This window comes from Diadema antillarum, unplaced genomic scaffold (genome assembly GCF_040938485.1).
Source record: "Diadema antillarum isolate AM-2024a unplaced genomic scaffold, OU_Dant_1.0 seq00001481_RagTag, whole genome shotgun sequence".
NCBI classification, from domain to species: Eukaryota; Metazoa; Echinodermata; class Echinoidea; order Diadematoida; family Diadematidae; genus Diadema; species Diadema antillarum.
The window spans coordinates 398710-424066 of NW_027272220.1; the positions used below are offsets into that span (position 1 = coordinate 398710).

Below are 25357 nucleotides of genomic sequence, written 5' to 3' on the forward strand. Positions count from 1 at the left end.
AGCAATGCCCCCTTCAATAAAAAACAAATAAACAAATAGCCATGATCACTGCATGACATTCAATATTCTACTGTATGCACTCCGTTTCAAAACTTACTCGAAAAACAAACTCCTATATTTGTTATTGACAAATCATAAACTGCCCATATTGAGCTTGAAGATACAAATCAAGTTGATCAACATGTAGGTTCTTTAAACCGCATTGGTGGCCCTAACCACACTGATACGTTCCTGGTCATAGCGCCTGGGGTTATGGTGACCCAAACACTTTGTGTTCGGAGCCGCCTGTGTGCCTGTGTGCATGTAAGGTACATTGTACTTGTATATTCTCTATATCCCAAGATGGCCAACAACATCAAAATTGGCAAGTGAACATCTTTTTTTTTTCATCGGAAAAGCAGAGTAGGCCTATCGTAGTTATGGGTAAACTCGGCCACTTGTAATGCGCGCGCTGGGGCCAAGTTTACCCGCTAGGCCAAGTTTACCCATAACTATGGTAAAATAGAGGTCTATTTTCTTTACATGTGAGTAAAACTTAAGGCAAATTGACAGAAGTAGAACTATCTATAATGACAGAAAAACATTGTCATTAGGTTGATGTGTTGGACACCCAACTAGACCTACAAGAAATAGGTTCTAGTAACTATTCTATGGTAGAGTCTAACTTTAATGTTTAAGAATGAAGGTGAACTGTCCTTGGCATGCCCTGTCGCTGTCCTAGCCCGACCAGACCACGTACCTACATTTGTACGTACAGCGACTGGGCTGTGTATAGTTAGCCCTGTCCTTTAACATGTTGAACAGTTTAAATAAATCATGTTTGCTTTTTTCATTTTACAATTACATCATTACCATTTGGGATCTGCTCTAGACTAAATTTATGTCTACGAATAGAACCAAGTAATACTAGCTAGCCTGGCCTTAGCCCCAGAGACCGCGCTGCCAGGCGCGGCCCTGGCGGCTTCCCCGCAGTTTCGCTTATGTGAAAATAACGAATAGCTCCCCTATTCTGTGCGCTTGTGCAAGTGATTGTGAATTCTGTGAGTGTGAACATCGGTGAGCTGCTTATAAGACATCATTTTGTGCATCACAAGCAATGAAATGCATCAAACAGTCGCCGATGATAGTCATTTAGGTTTCATCGACCCATGTAAGTATTCCTAGTAGTTTCTGTTGAAAAATTAAGGAAATATAGCGCCGCAAAGGCACCCGTTTGTTCAACATGAAGATCTGAATGGGAGCACGGCGCAGCCGCCACACGCTGCGTGTGGCGGCTGTCGCAGTTCAGTTCGGGAAACCCACTCACAAGGGGGGCCCCTCCTTATAAGTAACCCGTCCCCCTTATAAGTAACCCCGTCCCCCTTATAAGTAACCCCCGGGGCACCCCTTATAAGGAGTCTCCACGCTTTTTTGCAATGCAACGCGAAAATGAAAGGACTGCGGCAATTCGCTTGATTATGTCCATAAAGCTTCACAAGTTTCCTAGTTACTCACGAAATTTGAGCAAAATCGGTTTGAGGCATCATATCTAAAATCATGGATTTAAATGCGATGTCAAACGACCCATGCGAATGCTGAAATGCGAGCGATTACTGGCGTGAGTGTCGCCAGGCGCGGCGGCGCGGCAATGCTTGAGTGTAGACGTGGCGACTGAGTACGGAGACTTTCGTACTCAGTCGCCACGTCTGCACTCAGGCATTGCCGCACCGCCGCGCCTGCGCCTGGCGACACTCACGCCAGTAATCGCTCGCATTTCAGCATTCGCATGGGTCGTTTGACATCGCATTTAAATCCATGATTTTAGATATGATGCCTCAAACCAATTTTGCTCAAATTTCGTGAGTAACTAGGAAACTTGTGAAGCTTTATGGACATAATCAAGCGAATTGCCGCAGTCCTTTCATTTTCGCGTTGCATTGCAAAAAAGCGTGGAGACTCCTTATAAGGGGTGCCCCGGGGGTTACTTATAAGGGGGACGGGGTTACTTATAAGGGGGACGGGTTACTTATAAGGAGGGGCCCCCCTTGTGAGTGGGTTTCCCGAACTGAGTTAGCCTGGCCTAGAATATCACTAGGAACATACACGTTCTACTTCTAGCTATTCACCAATCTGTTCTCCGTAGTGATTTGCCTGCGAGAATACGGCAATAGAATAGAGTCTACTAGATTCTACATCAAGGTTAGATCTATTCTAACAGTTACTACAGTAGAACTAGAGACTAGTAGTTTATATCAGATCAGCATCATAGCATAGGGTCTAACCGGTTACATTCGATGAGATAGACCTAACGTTACGTCCTACGCGGGTTGGCTACTTCGAATTCAAGTCTGACTGATTAAAAAAACCTTGCATTTGACTTTTAATATCACCTTACCGGACACCCATAAGATACCTGCCATATTTAGAAATGTAAAGGGTAAGAAACAATGAAACGAAGTGACTCACCTTCTAAAAGCCGGCTGATTATGCTGTCGATATTCAGTTTCTCGTCCGCCATGTTTCCTGGTTCTTCCAAATGTGTGTCAATCTTATCTTGATAGTTTTCGCTAGAGCGCTTCGCAATAAACAGAAGCAGTATACCGAACAGTACACCGCCTGTGTTCCGTGTTTGTACGGCCGCCCCTCACCACGGTCGTCGTCCTGTGGTAGATGTGTATGGAGTGTGATAGCGAGCTAGCTCGGCGTAGAGAACAATCGAACAAACATCCGCGAGAAATTATCGATCGATCAATAGTAGCCCACCGGCGCAACGTGTACACCGTTGGGGTACCGTCCAACTGAGAAAAACACAATCGGTAGCTCTCGATAGACTCGTATTCGTAGAGATTAAAAATAATAAGGACAGAAATGACCCCAAACATGTATTTAGACTTGCTATGTGTATAGAGCGTTACTTGATGTTCAGAATCACGCATAATCTAATGGAATGTGAATTATTTGGTGCTTCATGTATTTCATATTTACAAGTGAAATGGAATAAATCCGTGCTCCTGTATCGATATCGCGGGGAGGGCCGAAGGCTGGGTCATGACGTCATGGGTTATAGAAGATTCCCTTATTTGGGTGACGGGTATCCCAAGGGTATCATTCGATGGCGATATGGAGAGAAAAATAATGTTAGAAATGTTCTAAATCATCAAATTCTGTGAGGAACGTCTCATGTTATGGCAGTAAAATTCTGGCTGTTCAATGTCATTTATCTCGAAACGTCTTTTTTCTTTTTCCTCCCTGAATCACACCCTCTACATACAACAGGCTGGGACATCAGAATCAGTTGCGCAATCTGGCCCCATTTCATAAAAAAGTTGATGTGATAGCAACTCTTGCTGGAATAGCAATTGTCATGGTAATGACAATACATGTAATTCACTTTTCTGATCGGGTGTTGCTATGGAAAGTTTCCATTTCAGCAAGAGATGCAGTGCGAACATCTTTATGAAATGGAGCCCAGCTGTTTATACATGCCGTTATATTTTGTCATTGCGTGTGGTGACAGATATATCAATACCTGATAGTAGCTATTCACATTTCACTGAATATCAATTTTTCTTTTTGTTAGTAAAAACTTCGCAAATATTTCTCCGAAAGTGTGCACACACTCAATGAAATTCAAAAGCTCTCTTAGTGTTTAGGAGCGGATATATGTACACCCCCTCCCGTCCCTGCAATTCGACATTTTATGAAATTATTATATCATATGTATCAAAATGATTATATAAAACTGATTCGATCAGTATTGAGGGAATCGTAAACAATCATAGAATTACGGGATCTAGTTCAGTGGTTTGGGGCTTTTTCTAGCAACTTGTAAGATCAAGTAACCAACATAGGATTATCGTCCTATATTTTTTGAATGAAATTTTCCCAAATGCGCACCAGATTGTTGAAGTTCATTCTTAAACATGCACTCTTCCTCGTGTGGAAGAGAGGCGTTTCCCCTCCCACACCGCCCTCATCAAACTCAAAATATATACTTATTCAATCTTTAATCATCCCAGTGGCGAATCTACGGGGGGGGGGGGGGGTTTAGGGGGTTTAAACCCCCTCCTTGGGCTGCCAAGTTAAAAAAAACACACACACACACAACTTGATAAAAAACAAATAATTATCTTAAGACCAAAATGAACATTTTCGCCCCTAACGGCGAATTAATAATATTAACATTATTATCATAGGATTACATACACTAATATTTACTTATGAGTAAATTTAGTGTAGGCCTATCAAGGGTTACAGCTCGTTATTCCGAAGGTTCGTCATTCCGAATTTCATTTTCGGATTAACAAATCTTCGGAATAACGAACCTTTATTCAGAATAACGCCACAAAAGTGTTCGGATTAACAAACCCTTTTTCATTTTCGGATTAACGAACCTCTACGTATAGGGAATTTGTGTGTTTCGGATTAACGAACCTTCGGAATAACGAACCTTCGGAACAGCGAACTTTCGGAATAACGAACAGCACCCAAATCAAGATGGTAGCCTTTATACGTGTCCTCGAGTGTGCCCCGTGGAACAGCTTTAGTAAACCCTATAAACATTTTTCCTTTTCTTCTTTGTTTTAGTAATATATTATAAGAATAATTTTTATTGCTCGAACAATGCAATTACGTTATAGCTTTTAATGAATACATTTTAGACGAATGGCAAAGTATACTTACAGTAAAATGAATAGTTTGCATAAGTTATGATCATAGTTCTTCGCAGTGATATTTTTTACTATGTTTAATTCCCTAGAAATTTGATTTCAATGCTCTATAAACGCCATTTTTATACTCTGTTTTTACAAAAAGTCCCTGCCGTGGGAAGGGGTATTCCCCTCCCACATCATCCTTCCCGCTCGGTCGCTTCGCTCCCTCGCCGAGGATCTCACGCACCGTCACATAACGTACCCCGTATGTTATGATTATTGTCCTTCACAATGATTCTTTCCACTGTTTAATTCCCTAGAAATTTGCTTTTAAATGCTCTATAAACGCGACTTTTGTTCTCCGTCTTTACAAAAAGTCCCTGATACCGTGCATGGGAGGGGGTATCCCCCTCCCACACACTCCCCCCCCCCCCCCCCCCCCCCCACCGGCTCGGTCGCTTCGCTCCCTCGCCGAGGATCTCACACCGTCACATGAATGTGCCCCCGTGCTCCGGCGTGCAGACCCCCCCCCCCTATTATTTGGGCAAAAAAAGATAAGAAATAGAGCATGCAAGTATGCTTAAAATCGCAAGCTGGCAACCCTAAAAATGAAAAATCTCCCTACTGTGGGAGGGGGATACCCATGCGAGTGAAAATATATATACGTATATACTGAAGTAGGTCCTATCATTTCACACTTTGTTCAAGGAGACGTCAATAAGAAGTGTAAAACCAAACAAGCATAATGGTGAAGATCCATGAAATTGGACTTATAATCCATAAGGAAGTCATGGAATGCTTCACATATTTCTATAAAAGTGATTTCATGCCAATAACATAAGGTGATGACGTCATGGCCTCTATACACATGACTTTTACTAACTTTCATTTTGTGTATGTCGATGTGTATGTGTGTGTGTGTGTGTGTTTATGTGTATGAACTCAAGCAGAAAAAAAATGAAGCAAAAATCTAGCGGATAGTTCCCTTCACATTCCAAGTGCAGTGGATAACCTGGTCATTTATTTAGTTTGTTATTTTGGGGGATATCGTATAGGGACATGTATAAGTTTGGTGACTCACTCACTAAAACATAAGTTTTCATAGACAGTTCGTGATGTAAATAAATGGAAGAGTTGTGAGTTGAAGACAGTATCATTCAGTTCAATTCAATTTATTCAGAAATTATTTAGAATCGTTACCAAATTTGATTCATATATATATATACATATAATGTGAAGGGACCAACATTTTTTACTTCAAAATATGATTAGCATGAGAAACTTCAAATTTTCATAAATTCGACCTGTTCATCTGCTTTTACTATATACTTTACATTCCATTAAAGTGAACTTGAACAGGGTGTATTGTACTCAGAGAAGATACCGAATTAATCATGTATACAAACATGAGTTTCATTGTAATAGGCCTGTTACACAAGATGGCTCTGAAGGCAAATGAACAATGCAATAAAGTAACATTGCAATTTTCCAAGAAATTAGTGACAATGCATCTGAGAAGTTCTATAATGTTCATAAATTCCACTTTCTCTCATATTTGTTATGATGAACATGCCTATCGCCCATGCTGTCACATTATCATAAAGTGTTTGAATGCAAAAACAGATAAACGCTATTTTTGAAGTCTTTTTTATAAAGTAAGATAATTATCAGAATCTTTTCAATGATACCACACTCGTTACATAACAAGACATCGAAGTCAGTGCAAACTTCCAGTCGAGGTGACAAATCATGATGAGTGTCAGATTAACTAGGAAATCCTAAAATATATCATATATTTTACAGAGTAATATTGTTAACAAATGTTTAGATATACATGGTACAGTATTACAATGTAATTTCTATCAAAATGAACTGAGATAGAATTCTTTTGGCCAGGTAAAGGTCAAGGTATAGTTTTTAATACATATACAACGCTTTGTGATGATTCCTGACAAGATCTAAATAAGTAGGTCCTTTTATTTTACTCTAGATTATGCTAGTGCACAGAGAGACCTGACATGAAGGCGAGACCATGACTTTCAAAAATTGTGTTATATCTACATCTTTTGCTGATTAACTGGTTTGTTTTTTTTTTCAACAGAAGCCATTACACAGGTATGCCATTAATGTTTAATTGATCAGCGTACATCCGGTGTAGGCCATATTCGCAGCTGGTTAGCCTCATTATGACATAAAATTTTAACATACGACTTGCAGAGTCATGCTATTTCCAAGTTCCCTCTGCTCCGGCTCATCCTCCTCCTTCTATTGTACTGTTGCTACTACTACTGAGTCCTACTACACATATTACTATTACCCAGGCCTACTACTATACTACTACTACTACTACTACTACTACTATACTACTACTGCTACCATGGCCGGCGGAACCCGGGGGAGGGGGGGGGGGGGGGGGGGGGGCTTGCCCCCACACTTTTTGTGCACCATACAAAGGAATGCGTAGGGTGTCATTACTCCCCCCCCCCTCCCCCCACTTTTTTACCCCGCCGAAGTACGTAAGTGACACTAAAAAGAAATAGATAGAGATCTTGAAGTGTGAGCGTATTAAGGTTATGTTTTTGCGCTGAAGCCCCCCCCCCCTTTTCTTTTGTTTCTTGTTAACTCATGAAACCCGGAAATGCCCCCCCCCCCCCACACACACACACACTTTTAAAAACGCTCCGCCGGCCCTGACTATATTACTTCTTCTTCTTCTTCTTCTTTCACTTTCACTGATCAGAAACTCAGGCGGTGTTTCAATCATAGCCACTGACTTTACATTGATGAATTTCATTACTGTACTCTGTAAAGAATAAGTGTTGATGGACAATAAGCTCATCAACGGCGTAGCCAGGATTTCATCTTAGGGGGGGGGGCGGTTAGTCTGCGAGGGGGGGGGGAGGGTGTGGGAGGGGGGTGTCCCCCCTCCCACGGTAAGAACTTTTTGCATTTTGATGTTGTAAATGGTGCAATTTGATGCATGCTTTTGCGCGTTTTATCGACGTGAAACAGTCCCACTTGTTTAAGGTAGCAGTTTATTTTGATGTAGATTATTATTGAACAATTTGCCTATAAAATGGTATAATTTAAATACACTTCTTGTATTAATTCTTTTCACTGAATATCATGAACGCGACTGAACCCGAGCAAGCGGAGCGAGCGAGGGGGGAGGGGAGGGTGTGGGAGGGGGTGACCCCCCTCCCATGGTGAGAACTTTTTGCATTTTGATGTTGCAAATGGTGCAATTTCATGCATGTTTTTGCGCGTTTTATCGACGTGAAACAGTAACATTAGTGTAAGGTAGCAGTATATTTTGATGTAGATTATTATTGAACAATTTGCCTATAAAATGGTATCATTAAAATAATCTTCTTGTATTAATTCTTTTCACTGAATATCATGAACGCGACTGAACCCGAGCGAGCGGAGCGAGCGAAGGAGGAGGGGGAGGGTGTGGGAGGGGGTGTACCCCCTCCCACGGTGAGAACTTTTTGCATTTTGATGTTGCAAATGGTGCAACTTGATGCATGTTTTTGCGTGTTTTAACGAGTTGAAACAGTCCCACTTGTTTAAGGAAGGTATTGGTCATAGCAGATGAATCACTGATTTGTATTGGACATCTTCAATACATTTTTATGTAAATGGTGAAGGTCCATTCCTGGAGGAAAGTTTATATGTAACAATACATTAGCTGTTGACACTGATTTAAGCCACATCCAAGGTCTTATAGACCCTCTCATTCTGTCAGGACTGTGCCAGCAATGACAGATGTTTGAATCAGTGATCATTGACCCCATGTTACTAGAGCAGTGTCCCCACCAGGATTAGGGGGTGTGGGTTTTGAGGTTACAGCCACACTTGGAAAAGTAGTAAAGGTCAGTCATCCTTTCATTTTGTGGGCAGCAACAGTTGGTGAACATTGTGGACAGCTACTAAGTTCAGGTAACTCTGGGGGTACATTTTATATCAAATGGTGCGGAGACAATTTGAAAGGTTCTTTTTCTGTACATGGCACATGATGCATATGTCTAATTAATCCTAATTTTCCCAAGTTCTGTCGGCTAACAAGTGTCACATGTATGCTCTAAGAATGATGTGTTCATATTTTACAAACTTTTAGTGACAACTTCTTGTTCACTTTCCTGTTGATTTGTATCCCCTTCCCCTTCCCCTTCTCCCCCTCCCAAAAAAAAAAGGTTTCAGAGCTGTCTTTCATTATCAGGCGGATTTCACTTCATTCAGGATTTAAATCAGGGCAGCAAATGTGCTGAATTATAAATTTACAATAGAGAAGTCCTGGACTTTTTTTATTGAATATGTGTTATGTTCAGTTTGTTTTGATATTGCTGCCTCAAAACCTGAGTTTAAAGATTGATTGATGCTTCTCAACCGAATGTATTTATGTATTACAATCGATATTTTTTTTGAGAAGTGTAAGATAAATCTTTAAGGATTAAAAATGCTTTTGGAAAAAAAAAAGAAAGCAGATTTAGAGAAATGAATTGTACCACCGGAGAAGTTGTAAAATATTTGTTTCATGTCTGTCTGATTTTTTTCTCTGTAATCAGTGCACTATTTCATTGAACAATTATGTACACATTTGTATTCATCTCACAGGAAATGTATCATCGCTAAATAATTTTTATAATGGGCTCATTTACGGGTTCATCATACCTCTGCAAATAAGCTACTAGTATGTTGCTCGCTGCTAAGTTCACCTAAAGTTCAATCCCTGTATTTGTTTTGGTCACATTGCAAGACTGTCACGAGTTATCCTCTTTTTTGACATGGGCTTTGAAATCCTGCAAGTGAGTGAAATAGATATTGTATATTCTTTAATTCTGTATATTAATGTGTATAATTCATTGACTCAAATAATTAATAATTTTGTGTCTTATAAAAATGCATCCATTTGCATTCTCCAAGAGTCTTTTTTTTTTCTGGATGCAAGCGTTGATTTGAATAATGCATTGTCTATTTGTAGTGTGCCTATCAGTGCATTGTAGTCAATTTCGCAAACAATATCGGTACTGTACAAGAAATACAGGCATTTACCTGACAACAGGCATTTACTGACAAAGTTAGTTAAAAAGTAGGCTCTCATTATAGGGAGGGAAAAAAAATGTTGGAAGCAGTGAAATCACTTTGTTATATTACAATTTTGTTCTGAAGTGTGAGAAAAAAACCACCAAGTTAGACAGAAAGATAAGATAAAATTACCTAATAGTAATAGTTTTATTGAAAGAATTACTGTTCTTTATGACGGGAGTCCTCAGAATCACAGCCAACTTTGAATAAAGGTCACTTTGCATATTTGAAGGCTACTACGTGTAAGACCAGAGAATGAGCATCAATATAAAGGTAATATTTTGGTTTTCACATAGCTCATTTTCATATTTGGTTTGGGGAAAATTTTATTTTGACTTTGGCAAACTACAACTTGAGGTACTTTGACTTGAATAGCACAAAGTTGATTGTGAAGTGTGTCAGGCTGAATATCATGGATGAAGTCATCAGAGTGCATTCTCTGATATTCTCTATCTGTTTTATTTTTTATTTTTTTCCTCTTTCTCTCTCACACTTTCCCAAGTTTTGTCTGTAAATACTCACTTCTGCCAAAGATATCTGTTATGCTGTTTTATGCATGCCTGGTTGTAAATAAAGATCAAGATTTGTAGTCGAACAAAGAAAAAGAGTGTAATTATGAGGCATCCTTTTGGCTGACCGTGATGCATGCCTTAGAGTGGAGGAAGAAGAAAGAACGCAGTTGTGCAATTAATTTTACATGATAGGTGCTTTATAGAAACTAATTGAACGCTGCTGACCAAAATGTCCAGTTGGGCATGCATACCAATGTGTTGATATTTGTGAGTGTATGTGTTTGTACTGTATAAGTGTGTGTGTGTGTGTGTGTGTGTGTGTGTGTGTGTGTGTGTGTGTGTGTGTGCGTGCCCACTTGTGTGTAAATGTGTGCGTTTGTAAATGTGCAAATGATGTGCGTTTGCATGTGACTGAATATATTTTAACCAGAGCCAATATCCCACATACTATATGATATTCTGGATTGTTATGAGTATGCCCTGACTTTTCGTCAGAGTATTGAGGTGTCTCCACATAAAACAATTTGTCAACGTGTCACTAGTGATGATGTTAGCTGTGTAGGGAAAAAGGGAATCCTCCTTCCAGAAATCTGATGAGAAACTTATACAAGATGACATGACAACACCAGCTCTAATTTCTCATTACTACACTCACTTGCTAACAACCCAGTGATACAGTTTTTGACACCTGTAGATCGTTGTCCAACAATGACCCACACAGTATTTCCACAGTGACCACACAAGCTGTGTCAACATCACAAAGAAAAGCCAAACAGTTCACAACTACTCGTACATTACACGTACATCAGACATTTCAGCTTGGCACAGTGGCAATGATATGAAGTCATTTATAATAATAACAGCCTGACTTTTATTGCTTTACAAACTTTTTTTTTCTTTTTCCAATTTAAGGTTGCAGTATATTTTGATATAGATTATCATTGAACAATTTGCCTATAATATGGTATGATTTAAATACACTTCTTGTATTAATTCTTTTCACTGAATATCATGAACGCGACTGAACCCGAGCAAGCGGAGCGAGCGAAGGGAGAGGGGAGGGTGTGGGAGGGGGTGTCCCCCCTCCCACGGTGAGAACTTTTTGCATTTTGATGTTGCAAATGATGCAATTTGATGCATGTTTTTGCGCGTTTTATCGACGTGAAACAGTAACATTAGTGTAAGGTAGCAGTATATTTTGATGTAGATTATTATTGAAAAATTTGCATATAAAATGGTATCAATTTGAATAATCTTCTTGTATTAATTCTTTTCACTGAATATCATGAACGCGACTGAACCCGAGCGAGCGGAGCGAGTGAAGGGGGAGGGGGAGGGTGTGGGAGGGGGTGTCCCCCCTCCCACGGTGAGAACTTTTTGCATTTTGATGTTGCAATGGTGCAATTTGATGCATGTTTTTGCGCGTTTTATCGACGTGAAACAGTAACATTAGTGTAAGGCAGCAGTATATTTTGATGTAGATTATCATTGAACAATTTGCCTATAATATGGTATGATTTAAATACACTTCTTGTATTAATTCTTTTCACTGAATATCATGAACGCGACTGAACCCGAGCAAGCGGAGCGAGCGAAGGGAGAGGGAAAGGTGTGGGAGGGGGTGTCCCCCCTCCCACGGTGAGAACTTTTTGCATTTTGATGTTGCAAATGATGCAGTTTGATGCATGTTTTTGCGCGTTTTATCGACGTGAAACAGTAACATTAGTGTAAGGTAGCAGTATAATTATTTTTGATGTAGATTATTATTGAACAATTTGCATATAAAATGGTATCATTTTGAATAATCTTCTTGTATTAATTCTTTTCACTGAATATCATGAAAGCGACTGAACCCGAGCGAGCGGAGCGAGCGAAGGGGGAGGGGGAGGGTGTGGGAGGGGGGTGTCCCCCTCCCACGGTGAGAACTTTTTGCATATTGATGTTGCAAAATGGTGCAATTTGATGCATGTTTTTGCGTGTTTTAACGAGTTGAAGCAGTCCCACTTGTTTGAGGTTGCAGTATATTTTTAGTGTAGATTATTATTGAACAATTTGCCTATACTTGAATACACTTCTTGTATTAATTCTTACACTGAATATCATGAACGCTGTCTGTTCAGCAATCAAACAGAAAAAGCATGCACACGAGGTTGTAGATAGGGGCATATCCCCTCCCACACGAAGGGGATTTTGCGTTTTCAGACCTGAAATTCAGCGATCTGGTGCAAATTTTTGGTGCAATACTTTTTCATCGAAGTGTTAAAATCACGGAATTTAGCTCTTATTCCGAATGTGCACCATCTGTGTGTCAGTGTATAAAGTCTAGTGAGGTAGAGCTTAGGGGAAGGGGAATTCCGCCTCCCGCTCGCGGAGCTTTTGCGTTTTTAGAATTGAAATAAAGCGATCTGGGTATAGCCACAGTCTACTTATATGCATGGCGGAAGGGGGGGGGGGGGAGGAGGGGCGGGTGAGCAGGGAGAAGGCGTGGGCGAGTGTTATCTCCACCTTTCCCTTCCGATGGAGCTTTTACCTTTTTAAGGTTGAAATTGAGATATCTCGTATACGCATATTTGATGGAATCAACATTTGGGAAATCAAAAAAAAAAAAAAAACTGATGGGGGGAGGGGACTGAGGGAGGAAAGGGTCGATTAAAAGGGGAAATTCCCCTTAAACATGAGGGAACCTTGAGTTTTTGGAAGGTATGTGATAAGTCTTGTGCACTCAGAATTATTCATAATTTTTTTGTAAATCTAAAAAGTGTACTAAGCTAGGGAAAGAGGCACAGAGGGGGAGGGTTTGGGAGGGGGATACCCCCTCCCAAGCACGAGAGATTTTGCATATTTTGAATTGAAATTCAACGATCTGGTGCACACTTTGAGTGAAATATTCAAAAAAATATCTTATTTGATGAAAGGTTGCAAAGGAGACCCGCTTCATGTGCATGCATACAGTATGCACGCATTTTTTTTTCCGCCTCCCAAATCCCCGGTCCAAATCTTAGGGGGGGGCGACCGCCCCCATCGCCCCCCCCCCCCCCCCCCCTGGCTACGCCAGTGAAGCTCATACCCTTACATTTCATTTTAATCTGGCTAAAACTTCCTACAAGAATTCATGTCTGCTGGTGATTTTCACTTTTTTGGATGCCCGAGACTGACTGATCTTTGGTATAGCTGATAATAGATCCGTGGTTTGTTTCTTGCGTGCGCGCGCGTGCGATGCGACAACGCCGCGCCAATGCACGATGTGGCAAAGGCCGGAAAAGAGAACGAGCGCGCGCGCACGTACGTATTACTATGGAAACTCTACGAAGCTTCCAGTGCCGATCTTGAGAAAGGAAATAGATTCTACGTAAGTGCATGAATAGACTTGCTAAAAGTTACCTTTTAGTGGTCGTATGAATTATTATCCAGTGTATCTGCATTCATTACATAGTTAATTGTAAACACTGCTTATTCGTTGTTTAGGGCTAGCTCCTAATGCCTGTGGGAGTCTGAGGGCGTCCGTCAATTAGCCGAGGTGCAAGTCTATATTGGGTAGCCCCATACATAAGAAATTTTGTTAGTATTCGATTGAAGTTTCCCGTACGTGCAGGGATCAAACTAGTCTACATGCACACCGTATCACGTTAAAAGACTAACAAAACAGTTAGAATCTAACTCTTATAGTTAGATTATATCTAACCCTTAGAATCTTGTTAGTCTTAGCGTTTAGAGTAGAATCTACATGAATGTGGGCGCAAGTGTATTTTTTATACATGTAGAGTCTAGATATCTCGAATTATACGTCATAACCAAATTGAACCAAAACCGCTACCTACTACTAGATTCTAAACCAGGACTCAGGAGTCAGGACCTAGTTAGGCTTATCTACTGGAAAAGTGGATATTTTCGCGTGACTGATTTTTCACGCTGGGCGAGCTGAGAAGAGTTTCGTGTGTTTTTAATTCCGCGGAATCAAGACATCGACTACTGGAACATATGGCAAGCAAAAATATTCGTGTGCTTTTATTTTCGCGCTAGTTTCCAGTTGCGCGAAATGCGCAAAAATTTCAACACCGCAAAAATTTCCACTTTTGCAGTACCTCTAATGGTTAGATCTAGGTATTCTAGGTCTTTGATAAGTTTGAAGATGACATTTTATTAAAATTTTTGGTAGCTGGATTCTGAGGAGATCCATGCGATGTATCCACGGGATGGTCAGTTTATGCAATCTGGATTAAATTTGTTAATGTTTCTGCTTCCAGTGATCATTGAGCTTAGACTTAAAGCTGTTCACTGATGTTGCCTCGACAGCTTCTGCACAAAGGCTATTCCAAGTATTTGCTACTCTCTGAAAGAGTTCAACCTTTTACTAGTTCGACACCTTCCTTGTTCTACACAACTTAAATTTATGACCTTGTGTGACCTATAGAGATTAGAGTCCTAACTAAGGAGAGGGGTGAAGATATGAGCAGTCAATTTGACTGCTAAATTTGTAAGATCACAACTGCTAATCTACATTATTAAACATGTTGGAAAAAAAGGAGCCAACAAATTTTGAACTGATGCTATTAAAATGTTAAGCCCTGTTGTTGTTTTTCATTGTCCAATGATATGCAATCTGTCCCTTTTTGCCGACATTCAAGTCCTGGTGATGTATGCTCAACGTTGTCTTAATGATATTACCCTTTTGTCTTTCACGTCCTTTTTCCTTTCATTTGCAATGCAGTTCTGTAAAAGAGAGTGGAAACATTACCATCAAAATAGAGAGACTACTTACAGCATCATGGCAGCAGAAGAGGAGCAGCAGAAACAGCGCCCTCCAGAGCCAGTGAATGTCACTATTCTAAGAGCGAGAAATTTGGTAGGTGAACTTTTAATTCCATAGAGATGTAAAATTATGGTATTTTCCTTCTTTGTTTTTCTTCTTTTTTTCATATTTGTCGTGCTGACTTTCAGATTATGACAAGTTGAAAGTTTGTCACCTAGAGATGTTGTATTATTCAGTGCCTTATCTGCGGTGCTATGTATATACAATGTAGTTACTTCTTTTTTCCTGAACCCTCAAATATTCTCTAAAAGAAAGATAAAATAGCTGTGTAGAGTTGTATCATGTAAGTGCTTTAGCATTCATTTTGGCATATTTTGGGGGCTTTCTTGTCATGTCGTTATGATATGTTTTAAACATGACTGAAAGTTTCCTTTTTCCAATGGTTTATCTTTGTTGATCTTTCTGCATTCAATATTTTGTTTACCAATGTCAATCAACAGAAAGGGAGTAAGGCAGAGACCCTTAATTCTCTTGTTCGTGTGGAATATGGCACAAATCTTCTGGGAGAGTCTGCTAAGGTTGATGCTGGTCCAGACCTCTGTACTGAGTACAATTTCAACACAAAGTTTGACTGCAGCTTTGAGGACCCGTCCATCCTGGATGAAATTGCATACAAGCCAGTTCTCGGTAAGGATTACTGGAATATAATGACCATTTGGCCTGACCACACTGCTGTTTTTCAAATGGCTGATATAAATACCAATGAATGCTGTACTGCTATGTTTTGTTGAAGATGATTCATGTGGTCATGAGAATGTAACAATAATACTCGAATGACAAGAAAACAAAGATAATTCATGAAAAAAATCTGATTTATGGTATTGTTGACAACTGCCCCATGAAAAGGGGCATGTTCCAAGAGCTACAATTTTTACTTTCTTTCTGGTCACCTATAGTGAATATTATATGCATATTTTTTTTCCTTTTCTTTTTTTTTTTTTTGGTAATGATAATAATTCAAGTGGCACTGGCCGTATTCAGTAAGATCACCTCACTTTTCAAAACTTGTCCTCAAATTGTATGTACAATATTTCTGCAAATGTACATTTTGAGAGTTGTCTCCACTTTCCAACAATATGAAGTATGAATTTTGTGCTGCTATCAAAGGTGTGTTTTAATTTCACATTTGTTACTTCTATAATCCTATCCATACCCTCTCTTTGTCTCTCTCCAGTGACATTTGTGGAGGTTCTTCCAAAGGAGAAGAAGCAGAAGGAGGAGAAGACTGTCCTCCTGGGCCAGTGCACCATTGACCTCTTGCCCCTAGTCAAGGGAGAGACCAAGTACCGGACTACTCTTCAGATCCACCCTCTCCAGGGATCCCCTTTAGAGGGCGCTGCTCCAGATGCCCCAAAGGTACTTTAGAATCTTGTGGTTGGCGGGCTTATTTGCATCTTAACCCGTCAAATCTTCGGGGTATTTTGCTGCAGAGATTCACATGTTGTCATCATTAATATGGCACCCTTGAATTTCACTGCATATCTTGTATTGGAGAAAGATTTTATGGAACTGGTTGAATTCATTGAATCTGGAGAAAATCATATGGGGAAAAATACAAAAAATTGCTAATTTGAGATAGAAAAAGGAACTGTGATCATGTAGAATATTTTGCCAATGAAGGATCAGGACTTGATTTAGTGATTTAGAAGATTTTGATAATTCTACAATCAAACTGAACAATGGTATATGACCAAACTAGGGCTAAAATGAAGGTTTTTATTCTACCTTAGCAGTAATGCAGCATTACTAGCAATACATGATAAATATAAGGATAAAGTGATACAGCATCATCCACATTTTCATGAGTTAGTGCCATACTTTTTTTATTATGACACTTACCAGTCACTGTTAATGCTTCGTGTGTATAGTAGCAAATCTCTTTCATCACAGCTCTTTGTCGTCTATTTGTGTTTGTTTCTGTTGAAGAATATCAGATAGCCTCTCAAGACTTGATGTGCCACAAAGGTTGTATGCTTGAGAAAGATGTTAAAAGATATCTTCCTTATATTTTCCTCACTTGAGTTACTTTAAATACATCATAGTCTTCCTGTTCTGGAATGTTCGATGTTGTGTAGGGTTCCTTCATAGACTTTGAAAAGTTGTTTAATGAAGAGATATGTACACTGAAATGTATCTTTAACTAAATGGTATGAGATCAAATATTAATGTCTTATGCCAAGCCCATATTTTGAATTTCCTAAGTGTCTGTAATGTTTTTGACCCCAAGAATTTGATTGTGTAGTCAACAAAGATTAATAAATCCTCAGTGTTTTCAAACTGCTTACTATGTCTAAGCATGTACTCTATATGAAGATATGTATCCTATACCAAGGAAGACCAATTTTCAATTCAATTCAATTCAATTTATTTTCATACTTCTCAGTGAAGGAATGTACATCAAATATAATAAAAACATAGTGAATCATAATATCCGGCTTGGATGTACAGTAAATTAATGTAAGGATATAAAACATTATAAAACAATTGAATAAAAAACATATAAAAAACATATAAAACAATTGAATGCTTGAACTGCACAAGAAGAAGGAAAATATAAATTATACATACATATAACCTTCATTCATCCTTCCTTAAAGAAAAGCAAGAACTGTGCTAATATAATTGTCATATGGTCTACTTTCTTTCCTTTTTCCATATTTCATAGCCTGAGATGGATGTTGTAGTCTTTGTCAATGAGCCCCTGTTGACTGAAGACCAGCTAAAGAGTGGCAACCTCTTGACAATCACATCTGAGACACTGTACTCTGTCCCTGAGGCCTGGAATCCCACTGGCACACAGTACATGTACAATGTCACTCTGCCTATTCCGCTCACTGAGGAGGTAAGTGTGGACATGCCTCTAACTTTGATTTGATTAGATACCTTTGAATTGCATTAGGAGAAAATTGACAGTCTAGAATGAGAAAGTGTACATGCTATGACAGGTTAAAGACTGAATAAGAAGCCAGTTGTTGTCAGACCTCCCAACCATTCTGAATTTGGAGGAAAGGATCTGAATTTTGACCATTTCTAGCTTGTGTTTCAATGGGAGTTTTTTATTTTCCTGATAATTTTTCTACACACTCCTATGGGAACTGTTCTTTCTTTCCTTCTTTTGAGCCAAATCATCCCTTTTTTAAGTTAGAAAGGTTAGGAGGTTTGTGTTGTGTGAGTAAAAGAAAAAGAAAGAATATACAGAGCTTTGTTGTAACATGCTTGATAGATTATGTTGAATGTAGAAAATAATGAAACAGAAAGTGAAGTTCAAACAGAAAGTGAAGTTACATTGTAAAAAGAAAAGAAATTCAGCTCAGTCACCTCTACCTAATTCTAACAGGTATTTGTATCACACCAGGGGGGTGTTTCATCAATTTAGTCAGCACTGACAAGTTGTCAGTCTCTGACAATTTCAGCAAAATCCTTGGTTTTGATTGGCTTAGATGCTCTGGTCACTGACTGTTATTGTGGTTATTGTCAGAGACTGACAACTTGTCAGCGCTGACTAACTTGATGAACCCCCCTGATGAACTTCTCAGCCATTGACTGCATTCTACAGGCTTTTCTTCATATAATTGAAGCATGATGACATTCCTCAGATCCTGGCAGTGATGTCATGAATGATGCAAGAACTTGCTGCTAAATGATGATACAGAGGTGGCATTGAGATGTGTAAAAATGATGTGAAAAGTGTTTTAGCAAAAACATGATGTAGAAAAGAAAGATAAATGAAGAAACACTTTTGAAGCTATCTTTCAAACTAGTGTTTTATGATCACAATAGATTTCACAGCTGATCTGTCTGTGCTCCCTTGGTGTATGGGTAAGCAATGCAGAGATAATGTGTGAAGGACAAAGCTGACCTCTTTTTCATTATATCTTTTTTTTCTTCTTTTTGACAGAGAGAATCAACAGTGGTAATGTCCAATGGTGTCCTTAAAGCGGTCAATGATAAAGAAATACCGTCCAAACAAAAGAAGTGGCCCGTCCCGGGTGGAGCACAAGGTGGTGCCATCTACATCCCTGACAAGTATGTTTTTTTCTTCTTCTACTTCTTTCTTCTTCTTGTTTGTGCATTGCAGAACTATTCCTACTACTATCGTTATTAAAGTATGCCAGATTCTTGACGTTGTTCTCAGCTTTCTATGACACTCAGGATAGTGTAAAACCTGTTCCAATTTTCACTGTATTTCAGCCAATAATATTCATTTTAGTTATTCAATTTGAAAAGAAGAAGAGGAAGAAGGACATTAGATTTTTAAGACATATTCAAGATTGTTGAATTTCTCTAGAATTTCTTTGAAAATTAAATATTTGGGATTTAGAGCAAGTACTGAGAATGACGTATGAGGAGGAGAGACTGTGGAATTTTCATCTAGTAATGAATTGAAGTTACCCAAAGTGTCATGTACTGAATGTCTTCCTTGTTACAATTTGTTACAGATTTGTTCAACCTAGTAGCTATGATCAAGAAGATGGTGAAATGACTTCAAAAGAAGTAAGTAATCTTCAACCTTTTTTGTATTTTCTTTTTTTCTTTTTTTCTTTATTGTTTCATTTACATATTTATTCATTTATTTCTTGCTTATCTTGTAGAGGCCATCACAAGCCAATAAAGTCCTCTAGTCACAGGGAAACCTTAGTAGTACTATAAAGTTGTTTTCGTTATTTTTGTGATAATCAAGTCACAGCTTCTGTAAGTAATAGTAATTTAGTATTACTTTCTTTTCCATTTTTTTTTTTTGCTGTTAGTAGCTTTCTTCTTGCAATATATCACATCACAAGAGGTTGCTCTCTCAACCAGCATATTATGGATGTGACTTCTTCAGAGTAAACCCCTCAAATTGTCAATACTTCCCCAAACAGTATCAACATTGCTGGACTGCTGTGTCGTATGTGCATACCAGGATTCACAGTAGATCATTGTGTGACTCTAGTTTGCTAGTTTGTGTAACACCCACCATTCGTGATACCAGGTCTTTCCATAGTTGATCAAAGAGCATATTGAAACAGCTCTAAAAGACTGATGCCTAGATATTTTTTGATAGAATGAAATAACTCTAAATCCTTGATTTAAAGTTGTCATTAATCACGCTTGTTCAGTGGATGAATCAACATTAATTAGTGATGTGTTCTTACTTTGAGTGTAAGAAAGCTTGTGAATGAAGACTACAGAGATGAAGAAAGTTCACAAACATTTAAACACAAGCTTTGTGGAAACTGAGGAGAATGACTTATAATTAATGAAATTCTGGACCCCCCCCCCCCCCCTTCTTTGTAAACAGGATCGGGACTTCCGCGCTGAAGCAGAGGCAGAGAAGAATAGAGTGTACTGGAACTGTGAGAGAAGGGCTTTCATGGACCCCACAGCAGTCCAGAGGTAATTGTGTTGTACATGCTGACTACACACCTGCTTTTTGTATTGATAACTGCCTGTATTTCTTTCTTCTTCTTTTAAAATCTTCTCATTTTTTCATAGCTGCAAAGCACACTAATTGGGAGGGAAACAACAACATGCAGTCACTATTACTTGAATACACTTACAAAAACTCAAGTACCTTAATAGCAGAGACATATCACATAAGGAAAACATCAGATTGAAATTTCCTTTCTGCTGATACCAGAAAGCAAAAAGAAAGAAAGATAATATAATTGATGCTAGTAATGGAACTTTCAAGTTCATTTGGATAAAATATAGAGTGGTCATCAGATAAAAATCTCTTACCAGTGCATCTACTGTATGTGTTATGATGTTTGCATCAAACTTCCATCAATTGTGAGTCAAATAAAAGCAAGGCAAAACTCGTACATGACTTGTAGATGTAAACACATACCAAAGGCTCATTATGTGCTCAGTTTTTTTGATACATGTATGTACGTATAATGCCAGATACGATTTTCAGTTCATGTTTTTGTCTTTGTTTGTTTGTTTGTTTGTGCATATGTGTGTGTTTGTGTATAAATTGAAATAGTCTTCAAACCAAGATTGCTCAGACCCGGTACTGGCCTGTTGAGATCATGAGGATGCCAATGCCTTCAGCTGCCAAGCCCAAAGGGAAGGTGAGTCAAGTGCTTGCTTGACACTATTTAGCTGCTTTGTATCAGTCTTATGCCAAGAGGTGTCATGCAAGCAGGATTTGCATGACTGAAGTGGGCAACAACAACAACAACAAAGAATAATTTGATTCGGACGATGAGTGCTATGTCAATCAAGCCCCCTTTTTTTCTTTTTTTTTAAGAATTCTGAATATTGTCCTTAAGTTTGTTGTGGTACCACTCACTCATTCAGAATGAGTTTTTTACTATGTCATTGGTATTATTTTTTTTTGTAGAACTTATCCAGCTGTGTTCCTTGATCATTTTTTTTTTTAAATATAAGTAGAAAAATCAATAACATTGAAATTCCATGTGTCCTTCACCTGTAGAAATGTGAAAAGTTGTATTTCATAGTTATGCAAACTGAGGTGCGTTGTGGCCAACTGTATTTAATGTCTGTTCTTTTACAGGAGGAAGACAATCAGATTTTCTTCCATGGTGTTGCATTTGTCAACATGGCGCCCTTGTTGTATCCAGGAGGTGAGACAGTACTTGGTTGTTTTTTTGTTCAAACCTTTGCCTCTGATGAGAATTTTTGGTCAACTGATGATCTGGATACTAATGAGGATGACAACAGTGATAACGGTTATGATGATTGCAATACAATTGCAAAATTGTGTCATGTTTAATGTCATTGTAAATGTACTACAGAAGACATTCCACTTACGACTGTGGCCTGTAACTCTGCATTGATAGGGAATTATTCTCATCTGAATTCAGTCACTGTTCCCAAAATATGTTATTTCTATATTGAGTTACAATTATCCAAACCTTCCAACTGAATACATCAAAACTAGTTGCAAATTCAGTATGTTGAGGAAATATGAATATATCACAATCATATTTTTACCCAGGTGAATACAATGAAAGTAGAAAAGTGATGTACTTGTAATTCACTTGATTTAACTGTGCAACTAATTTACATGGGATTGTATGATATCATCTGATATCATACAAATTCAAATTTGAATTTGAATTTGATAAGAACTTGACATAGTTAAAAGCTATAGATTGTAGCACATCTCAGAACATCTGCTTTTCTCTTCCAAATATCTGCAGTCAAGAAAATTCGAGGAGCATACAGAGTTCACGCATTCACTGAGCAAGAAGTCTTTGAAAAGGTGAGGAAATGTGTATTATGTGATGAAGTATATACTATGCCTAGTTCACTGTATAATATGTAATTGAGGTTATGAAAAACTGCCATGGTGACAAAACATTTTGTTAGCGCTACACATATCAATGATGCACAGGTACAGTTTGTCAATTTATCAATCTGTCAATGGTGCAGCTGTTGGATCAGTATGTAGCTTCTTCATGCATTACTTTTACCGCCAGATAGAAATTTGTACACAGATATGCTTATTGTGTGTGTGTGTGTGTGTGTGTGTGTGTGTGTGTGTGGTGTGTAAGAGTGTTGCCATAATATGACTAATATGACATATTATGATTCTTGGATTCATGTCACTGACATAATATGACTCTTGGATTCATGTCACTGATAAAACATTTTTCAATTGTTTTCACAGTGCAAGAGGAAAGGAGGTTTGGCCGAGGAGGCTGCTCGCATGGCAACCAACATGCTGAGGAATGCATCCCCCTTTACCCGGGGAGCAGGGAAAGGGGCAAGGATGAGAAGGGGGGCAAGGACAAGGAGAAAGAAAAGGACAAAGATGCTGCACCAAAAAGGTAGGGAAAAATTGTGTACATTTTGCCCCAACGCTAAACATTCACTTGAAAGAAAAAACAATCTTAAAGTATACTGAATGGATCCCTTACAATCCTATATGAATTGATATACTTTTATGTGAATAGATATGTGATATGTCGTGATATGTGCAGATTTTGTGCAAAAGTTTGTGAAGTGTTTTTTGGCTAGTTAAACGGCAGATCAGCCCATAAAACACACACTTTTGCACTAATCCTATCCTTGTCGCCAAACTATTTTTTCAGACAAGCTGTGATCATGTGATTCCCCGCTCGTACCACTGACAACCGCTCTCAAGCGCATACGTACCCGGTACAATAGTGAAATCATCATGCAACATATGTGTTCATATTGGTCACTGTGACTTTGTATATATCACAAGATGATAATCTCATTTGATAATAATCTGACAAGATTAGGTACTGTAAAAGTGGATATTTTGGCGCAACTGATTTTTCACGCTCAGCCAGGTAAGAAGAGTTTCATAGGTTTTTCATTCCGCAGAATGAAGACATCAACTACTGGAACATATGGCAAGCAAGAATATTCATGTGCTTTTATTTTTGCACTAGTTTCTGGTTGTGCGAAATGTGCGAAAATTTCAACACTGCGAAAGTTTCCACTTTTACAGTATGTTGTTTATCAATGTTGATGTAGTAAAACAAACTGGCATACAATAATGTGAAAATATAATATGAAGTGCAGGTATAAAGAGATGTTCCATCTTTATACATGGATATCATTTTAATCATGTGCCAATATGGTCTAGAAATAGCAACTCACCCAGTGGTTGGCTAGTTGTTTGTTCTTATTTTTTTTTATTATCATTTCTTTTCTTTTTTTGTGTAGTGTTCTCAGAATTTTGCTTTCACCTCCAAAAGACCTACATGTTTACATGTCTTGGTCAATGCCTGTCCATAAACCAAATCTCTCCTCACCCCCCACTATATGACATCCCTCACCCCAACAAACAGCAACCCTCCCAGATGCTGAAGCCAGGTGCCCCAGGGACAGAGGCAGCGGCAGACACAGAAGCCCCACCCCCACAGAATGTGGAAGGGATGCAGTACGAGGAGGCCTCGACGTACATCGTCATAGAGTTTGAACTGGACTCACCAATTGTTCCAAAGAGGGCGCCAGAAGAGTTGGCAAAGAAGTGAGTCATTGTTCGTGTTGCTTGTTGCTGTTCAGACAAAGACAATCGCTCCTGCTTTTACTGTAGGTGATGCTGCAAACCTTCCTTTGGTTTACATGATTATCCTCAGTATGTCAAGCAAGGTTAGCTTGCTGTATCACAGTTATTCATTGAGGTGCTTTGTTGTCAAATGTAGAATTCATAAGGGTAGAGTCATTGCTTCAGTTATGCATCCATGCATAGTTTCCAACATCAATGTCATTTTGTAGTTCTACTAACTGTCACTGGCATCTCATTCAGTGAAGGGTATACAAGTAGTGCAGTTGTTGGTAAGAGCACCCTTTGTATAATGTGATTATTTGTTCAATCAAAAGACAGCAATAATGATGGCACATTTATGGTGTTAACGATTTTGTGTCTAAAGAATTCCCCACAATTCATTGTCCTCTCAAACATTTAATTGGCTCATCATGATGTGTGTTTGTACATTTCTGTGCTTATCTTGGCTACCTGCAGAGTGGCTGAATACATTCCCCCGAGGCCCCTCTTCCCAAGGAGGACCAATGGAGCCCAGAAGGCAGTAGAAGACTTCCACACACAGGTGGCTAGCATCAGCAAGCTGGTGCTGGAAGAATTCAGGCAAGTTTTAAACCAAAACTAGAAAAGCACTCTGAGAGCGCAGACCTCTGCCAAGTATGCAGCTCATTTCCACCACTGATCTTGTTCATCCATAGAGATATCAGTGATTTCCACCCATCGCCCGATTTCCCCATGTACATGTAGAAGCCTTTGTTACGTCATAAACCCTCAGCTGCACGGCGCGCCTTGCCCTAGCAGAAACTAGAGCACGCACTTTAGTGCGCGCATGCAAACCTCAAATACGCGCAGCCTGAACTCCCAAGTTCATTGACCCTACGTGCCAAAATATCAAAAATCCTTCATAAATTCCCCAAAAATTTTCGGATCACTACCAAAAGTTAATCGTTTGTTGCTTGTGTCATTCTATAATCTTTCCTGCAAGTTTCATCTCAATCCGTTGACTACTTTTTGAGTTATTTTGCACACAGACAAACGAATGAACGAACCAACCAACCAACCAACTAACAAACAAACCAACGGTAACGAAAACATAACCTCCCCCTTGGCGGAGGTAACTAGTGGACTTGTGTCTAAGATATCTATATCATAGCTATATAGTGAAGATGGGATAAATTCAGTTGTCAGATTGTACATGCATATTTGTTCTGCTATTTTGTGGAAACAGAAATTGTGAATCAACATTTGAATGTGTGGATTAGATTTGCAATGAGAGTAGTTACCATGTGCATATTCTTTGACCATCTAGTTTCTGTCATTTATATATCTTGTCTATGGATATGTC

At 38.9% G+C, this 25357-nt stretch overlaps 2 protein-coding genes across 2 annotated transcripts in view; one reads left to right on the top strand and one right to left on the bottom strand.

The window, feature by feature from the left end:
* The window catches only part of LOC139709931 (serine/threonine-protein phosphatase PP1-beta catalytic subunit), a 28326-nt gene extending 25686 nt beyond the window's left edge, over positions 1 to 2640 (bottom strand). The window contains exon 1 of the mRNA XM_071621887.1: positions 2446 to 2640. Within this exon, the coding sequence (XP_071477988.1) occupies positions 2446 to 2497 (52 nt within the window). The 5' untranslated portion in view covers positions 2498 to 2640. The remainder of the gene's footprint in view (positions 1 to 2445) is intronic.
* Positions 2641 to 13556: 10916 nt separating this feature from the next.
* The window catches only part of LOC139709924 (cilia- and flagella-associated protein 70-like), a 33500-nt gene continuing 21699 nt past the window's right edge, over positions 13557 to 25357 (top strand). The window contains 15 exon segments of the mRNA XM_071621880.1: positions 13557 to 13580; positions 14940 to 15074; positions 15482 to 15668; positions 16216 to 16397; positions 17707 to 17883; positions 18940 to 19067; positions 19481 to 19535; positions 20323 to 20417; positions 21010 to 21097; positions 21544 to 21613; positions 22193 to 22254; positions 22663 to 22753; positions 22756 to 22806; positions 23805 to 23997; positions 24493 to 24615. Of these exon segments, the coding sequence (XP_071477981.1) occupies positions 14997 to 15074; positions 15482 to 15668; positions 16216 to 16397; positions 17707 to 17883; positions 18940 to 19067; positions 19481 to 19535; positions 20323 to 20417; positions 21010 to 21097; positions 21544 to 21613; positions 22193 to 22254; positions 22663 to 22753; positions 22756 to 22806; positions 23805 to 23997; positions 24493 to 24615 (1580 nt within the window). The 5' untranslated portion in view covers positions 13557 to 13580; positions 14940 to 14996.